Source organism: Anomaloglossus baeobatrachus, chromosome 8, assembly GCF_048569485.1.
Source record: "Anomaloglossus baeobatrachus isolate aAnoBae1 chromosome 8, aAnoBae1.hap1, whole genome shotgun sequence".
Classification (NCBI taxonomy): Eukaryota; Metazoa; Chordata; class Amphibia; order Anura; family Aromobatidae; genus Anomaloglossus; species Anomaloglossus baeobatrachus.
The window spans coordinates 184600712-184613265 of NC_134360.1; the positions used below are offsets into that span (position 1 = coordinate 184600712).

The window sequence follows — 12554 nt, forward strand, 5'->3', positions numbered from 1 at the left end:
AATGCCGGATGTGCGTCACTTACGACGTGACCCCGCCGACACATCGTAGGATATATTGTAGCGTGTAAAGAGAAGACTGGAGGAATTTGCAGTCTGCAAGAGCTAACATGTTCCTTTCTTTGTTGTTTTTTACCTAAGGTGTCCTCTGAACTTACAAGGAGTAAATAAAGTTGATATTTGTACAGGAACAAAATGTGAAAAAATAGACTGTGAAATAGACCCATTAACCGGTGTCTTTGAAGAAGAATGTTCATTTATCCCTATAGTGGACCGAAATGTCCATGAATCTGTTATGTACGGACAAGCACTGGATCCCGTAAGTGCTCCTATAATAAATGCTTTATTGTTACTGACTAAATTAATTCCAGGGTTAGGAAGCCAAGTGTGGAAATGTAACTTTCAATTTGTGCAAGGGAACCGGGCTGAGCTGCAATAACAGAAAAGGATAATGCTGTTTTGTTTCTTAAAAAAAAAAGACAGAATATTTTCTCTAAACTTTTTCAACATTTACCAAAGCCTTTCTACCAAATAGACAGGACTTCAATATGAGGGCTAGCAAGCCCAAAAGTAGTATGCCAGCTGGAAAAATCACTTTTCTTATTAGACCGTATTTATGCTATACACCGTGTGCAGAATTATTAGGCAAGTTGTATTTTAGAGTATTTTTTTTTATTATTGATCAACAACTATGTTCTCAATCAACCCAACAGACTCATAAGTATCAAAACTTAATATTTTTGGCAGTTGGAGTGCTTTTTTTAGATTTGGCTATCTTAGGAGGATATCTGTTTTTGCAGGTAACTATTACTGTGCAGAATTATTAGGCAACTTAATAAAAAACAAATCTATTCCCATCTCACTTGTTTATTTTCACCAGATAAACCAATATAACTGCACAAAATTTAGAAATAAACATTTCTGACATGCAAAAACAAAACCCCAAAAAATTAGTGACCAATTTCTTTATGATGACACTCAGCAGCCTACCATCCATAGATTCTGTCAGTTGCTTGATCTGTTTACGATCAAAATTACGTGCAGCAGCCACCACAGCCTCCCAGACACTGTGTCGAGAGGTGTACTGTTTTCCCTCCCCGTAGATCTCACATTTTATGAGGGACCACAGGTTCTCTATGGGGTTCAGATCAGGTGAACAAGGGGGCCATGTCATTATTTTTTCATCTTTTAGACCTTTACTAGCCAGCCATGCTGTGGAGTAGTTGGATGCATGTGATGGAGCATTGTCCTGCATGAAAATCATGTTTTTCTTGAACAATACCGACTTCTTCCTGTACCACTGCTTGAAGAAGTTGTCTTCCAGAAACTGGCAGTAGGTCTGGGAGTTGAGCTTCACTCCATCCTCAACCCGAAAAGACCAGCCCATACCAGTACCCCACTTTCACCTTGCTGGCATCTGAGTCAAAGTGGAGCTCTGTGCCCTTTACTGATCCAGGCACTGGCCCAGCAAGAGTCACTCTCATTTCATCAGTCCATAAAACGTTTGAAAAATCAGTTTTAAGATATTTTTTGGACCAGTCTTGACGTTTGATCTAATGTTTCTTGTTCAAAGGTGGTCGTTTTTCAGCTTTCCTTACCTTGGTCATGTCCCTGAGTATGGCACACCTTGTGCTTTTTGATACTCCAGTATCGTTACAGCTCTGAAATAAGGCCAAACTGGTGGCAAATTGGATCTTGTCAGATTGGATCAATTCATGGCCAGTTATTTTGCGCTTTTTTTGGCCAACATGCTTCTTGCGACCCTGTTGGCTATTTGCCATGAAACGCTTGATTTTTCGGTGATCACACTTCAAAGGTTTGGCAATTTCAAGACTGCTGCATCCCTCTGAAAGACATCTCACAATTTTGGACTTTTCAGAGCCCGTCAAATCTCTCTTCTGACCTATTTTGCCAAAGGAAAGGAAGTTGCCTAATAGTTAAGCACAGCTTATATAGGGTGTTGATGTTATTACACCGCACCCCTCCTCATTACAGAGATGCACATCACCTGATTTACTTAATTGGTAGTTGGCTCTCAAGCCTATACAGCTTGGAGTAGGACAACATGTATAAAGAGTATCATGTGATCAAAATACTCATTTGCCTAATAATTGTGCACACGGTGTACACTAGTGGTTCAGAATTAATAATTGATCCCCAGGGGGCAGAAAATAAGAAAACTTGTCCCCGGCCTGTATCCCAGAGTGAGTATTTATTTCCCCATAAGCATGAACATGTTAGATTACCTATCAAAATATGTTATTATCAGCACAATCCACCTTCCATGGTCATCTTTAAAAGATAATATTATCAACACATTTACGCTGCCGTTCCACGTGGTTATTGGTTCCCTTCAGATCACAATTGGGGGGTGTTGCTTGGTTGTTGTGACAGTGCTCCAATGAAACCCATTACATGTGCAGTTGAAACCCAGCCTATGTGTCACACAGAATTTTTCATAAACTTCACCAATTGTCATGGCGGCGTTGGGCTATGTTAGGATTGCAGATTCTGACTCTCTACCTGTTGGTTTCTCTGGTGTCTGGAATCAACACAGGCAGACTTGGGTGTGGACCTCCTGTGTACTGATTCATAGGCAGGCTATCAAGAGTTAAACTCTGTTGGTTTGCTTGCTCCTTTGATCACATGTTGTGGGGAGGCCTATCACATCTGCTCCCCTCCTATTTATGCTGGTTGAATCCTTACTCCAATGCCAGCTATAGTTTGTTTTTTGTTGGTCTGTTAGGTGTGGTGTCCCAGACTTTCTGGAGGTAGTTCTGTTTATTGCTTGGTGCAGTTGTTGAGTTTATCCATGTTGTTGTGTAGCTTCCCTCCTGCCTTTGTGTTTGCTTCTGAATCTCTTATTCTTTTAATCTTTGTGTGTGCATACGGTGTGACAGAGTTTTAGTTTTCCCTTGTCTGTCTTTTTCTGTGGGTTTCATCACACTCCTGTCCTGTCCCTCCCTGGGGGCATTGTTAGGGGGAATAAGATCAGGACTGGTCAGGAGCAGGGCCAGGAAGGAGACTCACGCCTTACCACCATCAGGACCATCCCTGAGATTAGGGATAGCATAGTGCCCCCTAGTTTGAGGAACAGCTTAGAAGCCCTGGTTCCCCACTATCCTATAGTCACCGTGACCCTATCTCCGGGTTTCATAGGAAACAATATTTTCTACTAAATACTACAATACAGTTGTGTTGTATTGTATAATATAGTATAAGTTCAAGACCTCTTAAAGAGACTAAAAAAAACCAAAACATAAAAATTTGAACCACTAATTGTTCCTCCATTAAATCTAAAGATATTTTTTTAAAAAATACACATATTTAGTATCACTATAAATGTCCGGTCCACTACAATATAAAATCAATTAACACGATCAGTAAACACCGTAAAAAAAAAGTTTGAATTTGGTTACAGCAAAAAAAAATACAGTTAGGGATCGATGAAAACCTTGTATCTTTACCAAAATGAAATCAATAAAAACATTAGCTTGCCACGTATAAAAACAAGCCCTTACTGAGCTTAGTCAACAAAAAAATAAAAAATTATGCGTCTTGAAAAATGGCGATAAAAAAAACAATTTTTAACAAAAAAAATAAAATTGGCTGCATCGGTAAGGGTTTAAAGGGCATTTTGGTGACTTTTAATCCTTTCCATCTTGAACCTTGCATCATGCACAATCAATTAATATCTATCATTGTTCATTTTCAGGTCCATTCATTCTGCAATGAAAAATCTCATAATAAAGAGGCTCCAAATCAACAAAACAGATTATGTAACCGAAAGAGCACATGGGAAGTCATCATGAATTCTCAAGACATGAAGACAAGTGCTCCATTAGCCGACACCAATATTCCCGACCCTACATTCTCTATTCTACAATACAAGGACAGAGTGGTCACCTTGGTTCTTGATGTTTCCGGGAGTATGGGTGGGGTAAGTGCTCTTTTGTTTTTCTTCTATGATTGTACTTGAATTCATGTTCTCCAAATATGATGGTAAAACTGTTTGAAAACTAGAAAATCCATGAGGATAAAGCACAAACCTATTTTTACACCTTAAAATCATCATATGATTTTTAAGAAATTTTCCCTCTTAAATGTATGGGGGGTTTTTTGTCCAGGAAGAAAGTTCATAAGATCCTTAAATATGCACTGCCATCAAAATTTTATTCTCTTAATATAGTGCAATGATCATATTATATGGCATTGTGTACTTATAATTGCTTATTTTGCCTTTCTACCCAGTAAATTCTTCTCTTTTTTTCTGCTCTATATAGAAACATGAAGTCTCTTGTTCCTGCATGAATCATTCCCCTCCAACTCCTTACCCAGCTGCTCCTCTTTTCCCTCCTACCAGGGACTTTTACAGTGATGACTCATGCATGGAAAATTAACTTCAGTTTCTACATAAAGCTCAAAAGATTCAGCTAGTCAGTTTTTAATGGTGGAAATCTGAAGAATTAACTGGGTAGAAAGGAAAAATGAGCAATTGTAAGTACATAGTGATATATAATATGATGATTGCAATATATTAAGAGGATAACAGCTTTGATGGGAGTGATACTTTAAAGGTTTTTTAGCAAGAGATGACCAGTCAATCAAGTAAGAGTCTATAGCCCCCTCCACAGCAAACAGAAATTTGATAAGTGATGCACTCCTGCTTGATTGACAGTTCAGAATAGCAATATCCTTGCACCACTTCCACCCAAAATGCACCAAGCTTTGGAGCAGCACTTGTAAGCATTTGAAATGTTCATCCACTGCTGCTAGACTGCAGGGGTGGCCATTAACTTAGATGAGAAGCAGTATATAATAAAAATCCCTCCATTCTTATAAATAGATGGGATTTTTAATGAAACATAATGTGCAAAGCTGCCTATTTTTATATGTAAAAGGAAAAAGGAAAAAATAAATATCAGCTCACTTTGAGAAGTTTGTAATACTCCATACCAAGTTGCCTTAGTGGATCAAATGAGGGGAGGTGCACGGATCTATGTGTCTGGAGTCTACAGAGTAGAGGTATAGGAAGGCGAAGTCCAGCACCAGGTTTGATTAAAACTCTTGTCTTTATTGAATACAGTTAAAACATAGCGGGATTAAAATGAGATGACACCTTACGCGTTTCGAACAGAGTTCTTAATCCTATGATTAAGGACTGTCCGAAACGCGTCAGGTATCAGCTCATTTAATCACACTCTGTTTTAACTGTATTCAATAAAGACAAGAGTTTAATCAAACCTGGTGCTGGACTTCACCTTCTTATATTTTTTACAAGCAGTTTTCAATATTGCCAAAATTAAAGAACATGAGACAAATAAAGCCATGTGCAGTTGAGCTAAATAGGTTTTTGTTTCTATGTTGTTAAATGGGTATAATCAGGTAGACAGAAAGAAAGAAACCACATAATGCACTAAACATAAATAAATTTACTTACATTTTTTTAAGAACCTTTTCAACCATTTTTACTAAATACATTGCAATTTTACAAGTTTCAGATTATATGAAAACAGCTTTAAATAACCCATATCGGTATAATCATTGACTTTTTTACCCTGTAGAATGACCGCATTGCCCGTCTCTACCAAGCCTCAGAAGTTTACATCATGCAAATCGTTGAATCCGGATCCTATGTTGGCATTGTCGATTTCTCCAGTGATGCGATAGTTAAATCTGAACTGGTTAAAATTCTTGATACTTTTCAGCGTGAACAACTGAAGCAGCTCCTCCCAAAAGTAGCTAATGGAGGCACAAATATTTGTGCTGGAGTTCGCAAGGGATTGGAGGTAAAGTATGGTCTTTCCACAGTTTGTTTTTTTTTCCTATAAACATTGGCACGTGGAAGGATGTTTTTTCTTACTGGTAATGTACCAGTGACATAATAATCGACATGGACATATTCCTGCAAATATTATGTTTGTGAATGATAAATAATAATATGTAAATGGAAATCGTTTGAAAATTCCTTGTAGCAGTTGAGATGTGTTCTCACAGTCATAATTCCTGCCTGCAGTAAGTGCTTTGGCTCCCGTTTGTGCTTTCATCTTGTCCTCCTACCCAGGACCTGTTGTTCCCCTTCTACTCTCTTTTCCCTGACTCTGACGTTGTTACACAGCTCCTGACCTCCAGATTGTACCCTGAACTCTGCTCCGCTTCCCCCGAATGTACTTTACATGACTTCCTGGCTTCTGACCTCCGGCTTTTGCTCTGACCTCAGCTTTGCTTCATGCCTGTGTTCCATATGTGACCTCCTGGCTCCTGATCTCCTGACCTCTGGTTTGTTTGACTTCTCCGTCACTAGTTGCATCTGGTGACACCTAGTGGTAGTTCATCACATTAAGTATGTGGTGCCTCTCAGTGATTGGCTGAGAGGCACTTTTGGGAAATAGCATGCTGGACCTTCAAGATCAGGGCAGACACATGCACCATAAGTGCTTTTCCAGAAGATCTGTCTAGCCACGTAGCAGGAGGCAGGAGATTCACATGTGGAGGACCGTGAGGAAGCAAAGCAAGGTGGTGCAATCCGACCGCAGCAGTGAGTGAGTCGGTGTCCCTGCTGGGGAGAGACAGAGCAGTGCAGGGACGCCAGCGATACAAGAGTTTTGCAGTCTCTTTAAGAACATTCTGTTTTCCCTCTTATTTAGGTAAACAGAAAACTTGATACTAGTACATACGGTACAGAAATAGTACTGCTAACTGATGGAGAAGACGGTGGTATCAGCAGTTGCTTTGATGAAGTTAAGGCCAGTGGTGCCATCATTCATACCATCGCTCTGGGCAATAGTGCCGATAAAGGGCTGGAAGTATTGGCTGATATTACAGGTATGTCATATTGCTCTAAATCATATTTTATTCGGATTGTCAGATAATATTGGTTTGTTTCCAAAGCAATTTTTAGTTAGCTATTGGGCTACGTTGTCGTGCAGCCGGTGGCTACTAAAAACTTCCGGTAGACAGTTGAATGATATTTATATTGTTAATCCACATGCACATTTATCCTTTCAGTTGATATGGGTGATATCTGCAAATTCTGGGGGAAAGCTATGGTTTGAAAATTTAGAGAAAGTGATCAAATATGTGCATTTTTATAACTTAAAATGTAAATTAAATTTCAATCGAACGTTCTTGAATGTAAAATATTTTCAAAGTGGACATTTTGTGAATGGAAAATAGGCATTTATTGATTCATTTTTGTTTTTGAAAAGGAAAATGTATCAGTTCATAAATTCAATTTAAATTTTGCAAATCTTGTAAATCCCTGCAAACAAAGAAAAAAAACACATTGGGGCATATGAATCTTGATTCATGTCTTGCACCATATTTATAATGTGTTAGACAACAGGGCGTGGCCTCTCTGGAATGGGGCATGGCTTACCAGAAAGTAGGTGTGGCCAAAAAATGTACATAAAAAAGGCTCTAGAATTGTGGTGTTAAATTTCTAGCAGAAACCCACCAATTTTCAACCAAAAAATTGAGAAAAGGGTGGAACCAAATAAAAAGGTGTCTGTATACTGTGTTATAAATTATTTTATTTCCACCACCCAAACTCAAAAAATAAATATGGCTATGCTAAGGTTCCAATAAAATAATCAAACCAATTTAACAGAAAGAACCAGAAGCCAAAGTAATAAGAATACTCTTTATTGTGAAAATTTAAAACAAGAGGGTGTAAAAACAGAATGGTACACAATATGGCAGTGCTGATCAACAGGAGGAGATGGGAGAAATCACCAAATGAAAATAGATGTATAAGAAATTATAGAAAACCAGATCCCAATATAGTAATACCCAAAGGAAATATAAGTAGCTATAGTATGAGGGAATGGACGTGCTGATAACAAAACATCAAGATAACCAATATGAAGAAGATGAAACTAACCTGTTGACATCTCCTCCTGTTGGAATGGCGCCAGCCACTATCCAACGCACGTTTCGGCAGAAGCCTTTGTCAGGCCTATTAATTATCTTGATGTTTTGTTATCAGCACGTCCATTCCCTCATACTATAGCCAGTTATATTTTCTTTGGGAATTACTATATTGGGATCTGGATCTGGTTTTGTATAATTTCTTATACATCTTTTTTCATTTGGTGATTCCTCCCATCGCCTCCTGTTGATCAGCGCTGCCATCTTGTGTACCATTCTGTTATTACACCCTCTTGCTTTAAGTATTCACAATAAAGATTATTCTTGCTGTATTACTTTGGCTTCTGGTTCTTTCTTTTAAATTGGTTTGATTTCTAGCACAAAGCAAGCTGACAAATAGGATCTTTAAACTTAGACTAAGATTTGCTAACTCCACTGGGAGTTGAGGTGGTCTCACCTTTTTCCAGGAGAGTTGTTAAATTATGGGGAGAATTTAAATTTATGACATTATTTTTCATGAACATGATCCTGAGGGATGATGGTGCCGAAATAGCTGGTGGCATATGTGATTTGGATTCTTTTTGTGTATTAAAATCTTGTATAGAGAACATAATACACAACTTTGCTCATTTTAGAATGTTGGTGTTTTTTTATGCAATTTTTAATAATATTAAGCATAATGAAATAAATATGATCTATCTACAGGGGGCTTAAAACTTTACGCATCCGATAACGTTGACGCAAATGGTTTGATAGACTCCTTCAGTGGGATTAAATCTGGCAGTGGAGATGTTATACAGCAATCTATTCAGGTATGCAAAATGTATGGCATATGTTTTCTCATAGAATCATAGAATGATACAGTTGGAAGGGACCTCAAGGGCCATCGGGTCCAACCCCCTGTGAGTGCAGACTTTCCTAAATCATCCCAGCTATCTGTTTATCTAGTTTCCGCTTGTAAATTTTTATTGAGGAAGAGCTCACCACCTCCCATGGTAGACTGTTCCACTCCCTGACTGCCCTCACCACCTCCTGTGGTCGCCTGTTCCACCCTCTGACCGCCCTCACTGTCAGAAAGTCTTTCCTAATTTCTAATCTGAATCTCCTTCCTTTAAGTTTCATCCCATTGCTTCTTGTACCTCCTTGTGCTTATGAGAATAGAGTAGTTCCCTCTGCACTGTGACTACCTTTCAGATATTTGTAGACCGCTATTAAGTCTCCTCTCAGCCTTCTGTTTTGCAAACTAAACATCCTTAGTTCTTTTATCCATTTTTCATATGACATGGATTGCAGACCTTCTACCATCTTGGTTGCTCTTCTCTGGACTTGCGCCAATATATCGATACCTTTCTTGAATTGGGGCACCCAGAACTGTACACAGTATTCCAGGTGGGGTCTGACCAGGGCAAAGTATAGGGGAATAGAAAATGGAAAATGGAGTACAATCTGCAAACAGTGTGTAAGGCTATGTTCACATTGAATTTTAGAGCAGATCCTCTACAAAAATCCTCATAAAAAACTGCATGAAAGTCTCTTTGAAAACTTTTATAATTCATGTTTGTGGGAAAATCCACTTTGGAGTCTTTCTACTGACTTTTTATAGCAGAAACTAATAAGAAATTCCATATTTTTGAGGAGAGTTTGTACAGCTTTCACTGTTTCTACTGTAAAAAAACACCAAAAAAAATCAGCGTGACAATTCCCTTACTATTCAGATGAGGAGTTTTGAGGGGTTTTTTTAGCTTTTTTCTTAAAGAGGTTTTGAAAAATGCCTAACGAAAAAAAATATCACTGGTTTGAAGCGGATCCTAAAGGAAACCTCTACAAAGAAGACTTTATCCCTTCAAAGGGCCATAAAAAAATTCAGTTAGAGCAAAGCTATCCAAAAATTCTTCAAAACAGCTTTAGAAAAAAAGAACAACCCCCTCTTAAAACTCTTCGAAACAGGAGTTTCCTGAAACCGTATTTTCTTGAAAAAGACATTGTTTTTGAACTCTTCAAAACTCTTGATGCATGATCATGGTGTGGAGATACGGGGCTCAGTGGGTGCTCTCGTCCACTAAAACCCACCGCCTTTAGAAAGACAGCGTGGCTCAGGGCTCATCCCAACTGAACGCCGGCCTCCTTAACCGTGGGAGTAACACTACTCAGACAACACAGGGTGAGGGAACCACAATAATTAGACTTTATTGGATCCCCAAACAATTAACGGCACATAACCAGCAAAACACACAAATGTAACAGGCAACAGAGTCTCACCCTTCCGCTGGCTCACCAGGGATTTAGGATGTCCTTGCCTCAGAGGTTCCAGGGCCGCTTACTCCAATCCAGCAGCACCCCGCTTTTGGCGGGCACCCACCGAGAAAGGAATAATGCCAGATTTAGGAAGCTGTCTGAGGTCTGCAAAGTCTGTAACAGGTGACTGAACTGTCCCAACCTGAGTGTCCTCCTTAGGTAGTCCTGGTTTGATGTTAAAATCCTGGCAGCCGGAGTCGAAATCCCTAGGCTGTGGATATGGTCTCCAACCGGAGTCCCTAGATTGAAGCATAAGATATCCGGATCCTCTAGTCAGCTCCGAGGAGCTTAGACTGGATCCATCAGCATCCATCAACCTGGTGGCTTAAAGAAGTCCCTTTTTATAGCCACAGCCTTCACTCAGATACACTGCGTCCTCATTGATTGGTTGGACAAGAGCGCCTCTCCCATTGGATGAATCTCAAGCTGCATGGACAATGTTCATCCAAATGATGTCTACAGAAAGACTGAAGATATCTACATGAAGTCTGCAAGTCACAGACTCGACAATGGCTACTAAGGCAATACACAACTACAATACAATGGTTACTGGAAAAGTCTGGAGAACAATATGTCTGGCTTTCAGTGGCCAACACAATTACATTGAGTCAACAAGAGTCTTGTAAAAACAATGAGGGACTTCTCCCCGTCTATAAACAATCTATCATGCTGTCTGGCTGAATTTTAAGAAACTTTAACCCATGAGAGTCCATGTCGTCACACATGGCATTCTGGAAATAAGATCAGCAAACTAAGATATAGTTTTTTATAGGAGAGGTCTCCTTATAACATTCATTTACACCTCTGCTTATTCTGGACAGTCAAGTGAGTGGTCCTAATGGGTGACTGACCGACTTCTTAGTATATGCAATTATATAAAGAAGTTGTCATGATTTCACCACTATCCGTGTCCAGGGAACGCAGTGAGTGACAGCTTAGCCGTCCTATTGAATCATGAGTTGTTAGTGAGAGCTCCGCCACCAAACCAGTGGCAGGGGTTTGTTGGACTGCCAGTATTGTGAATGGCACCAGCTGCCCAATCTGGCCAGGTCTGCTTGGTTTCCTCCAGTTGTCACCTATTTAGGATAATTATCTGGCTAATTAGCCAGTTTACAATGGTCAGACCTTTGTTAGTTTTAGATTACTCTGTGGAGTGTGTATCTCCTGTCTACTGTTCTGATTCTTTGCTGACCTGACCTAGGAGTTGCCTTTTGACTACTCTCTTGCATTGCCCCTTTTGCCTTTGATGCGGCCTAACCTATTAACTGACCTCAGAATTGCTCTCTGACTATCCGTTTTGTCTTTCGCATACCCTCCTGACTTGACCTTGGACTCCTTGACTTCCCGCCTCACTGTTTGTCTGTGAGAAGTGACTCATCATCACAGAAGGGTGATAATCAATGATTAGGACCACCTAATTGACTGCAAAAGCCCAGAATAAGCACAGATTTAAAGAAAACACAGGTTGTGTTGACATTTTTTCACAAAATTACATACAAAACTGGTCGGCTCCTCCTGCTTTATAAGCTGCTGCCTCTTCTTTAAAGAGGTAGTCCCTTCACAGAGTCTCCCGGATTATTCTGCTAACAAAGACGTTTCGGTCAGAAAGTGCAGACCTTTTTCAAACAATGTACATTGGTACATTGTTTGAGAAAGGTCTGCACCTTTTGACCGAAACGTGTCATCTTGTACACATTTTTTTTGGAAGAAAATGGAATGAAACAAATTGAATAAATTCTGCAAAAAGGAACTTTATTTGTCAGTGCCGATCTTTTTCTCTTCATTGATTCTGGTGCCCATCCTGTGATTCGTGCACCACAGTTGTAAGCGTTTCGACCTGGTTTTGTGATTTACACTAGATTATTGTGCCAGAGATAGTGGGAGTGGTCACTTATTTTTTCAGTGGCGTCCATTACAAGGGACGCAGTATTATATGTTGCTATTCAGATGAATAATCATCAATATAGTGCATGGAATGAGGTCTGCTCCTCGTCACGTGTATGTACCACTGCATGACGCATGAAAAGGAACAGCTACAATGCCACCATGTGCCAATACAGGGGATTAATAGCATCAGGATTGGGTTTAGTTATAGCCAATATGTTAGTTTACGTAACTTTAAAGGGGTTGTCCACTTTAAGGGAAATGGGCTAAAACGCTGTACAATACTTAAACCTGTACACTCCCTCCCTCGGTTAAGCACCACGTTGCTTGGGCTCTCTGTGTTTTGGCTGAGGCACTCACGTCATGTCTACAATACCCGTCACTGTTTTAGCCAATCACTTAGCTCAGTTGAGTATGAGGTTCATCTTGGCGCAAACACTGATCCTTGAGCGTGAGCCGCTGAGCTCAGTGACCGGCTTGAGTGGCAACCAGAGCTGTTGACATGATGT

The 12554-nt window shown here is 39.7% G+C and overlaps 1 protein-coding gene across 2 annotated transcripts in view; it reads left to right on the forward strand.

Moving 5' to 3' along the window:
• LOC142250156 (calcium-activated chloride channel regulator 1-like) overlaps positions 1-12554 on the forward strand; it is a 51651-nt gene that overhangs the window by 24005 nt on the left and 15092 nt on the right. For both annotated transcript variants that reach the window (XM_075322290.1, XM_075322291.1), the window contains exons 6-10: positions 139-316; positions 3713-3937; positions 5562-5786; positions 6645-6822; positions 8572-8678. In XM_075322290.1, coding sequence (XP_075178405.1) covers positions 139-316; positions 3713-3937; positions 5562-5786; positions 6645-6822; positions 8572-8678 — 913 coding nt within the window. The remainder of the gene's footprint in view (positions 1-138; positions 317-3712; positions 3938-5561; positions 5787-6644; positions 6823-8571; positions 8679-12554) is intronic.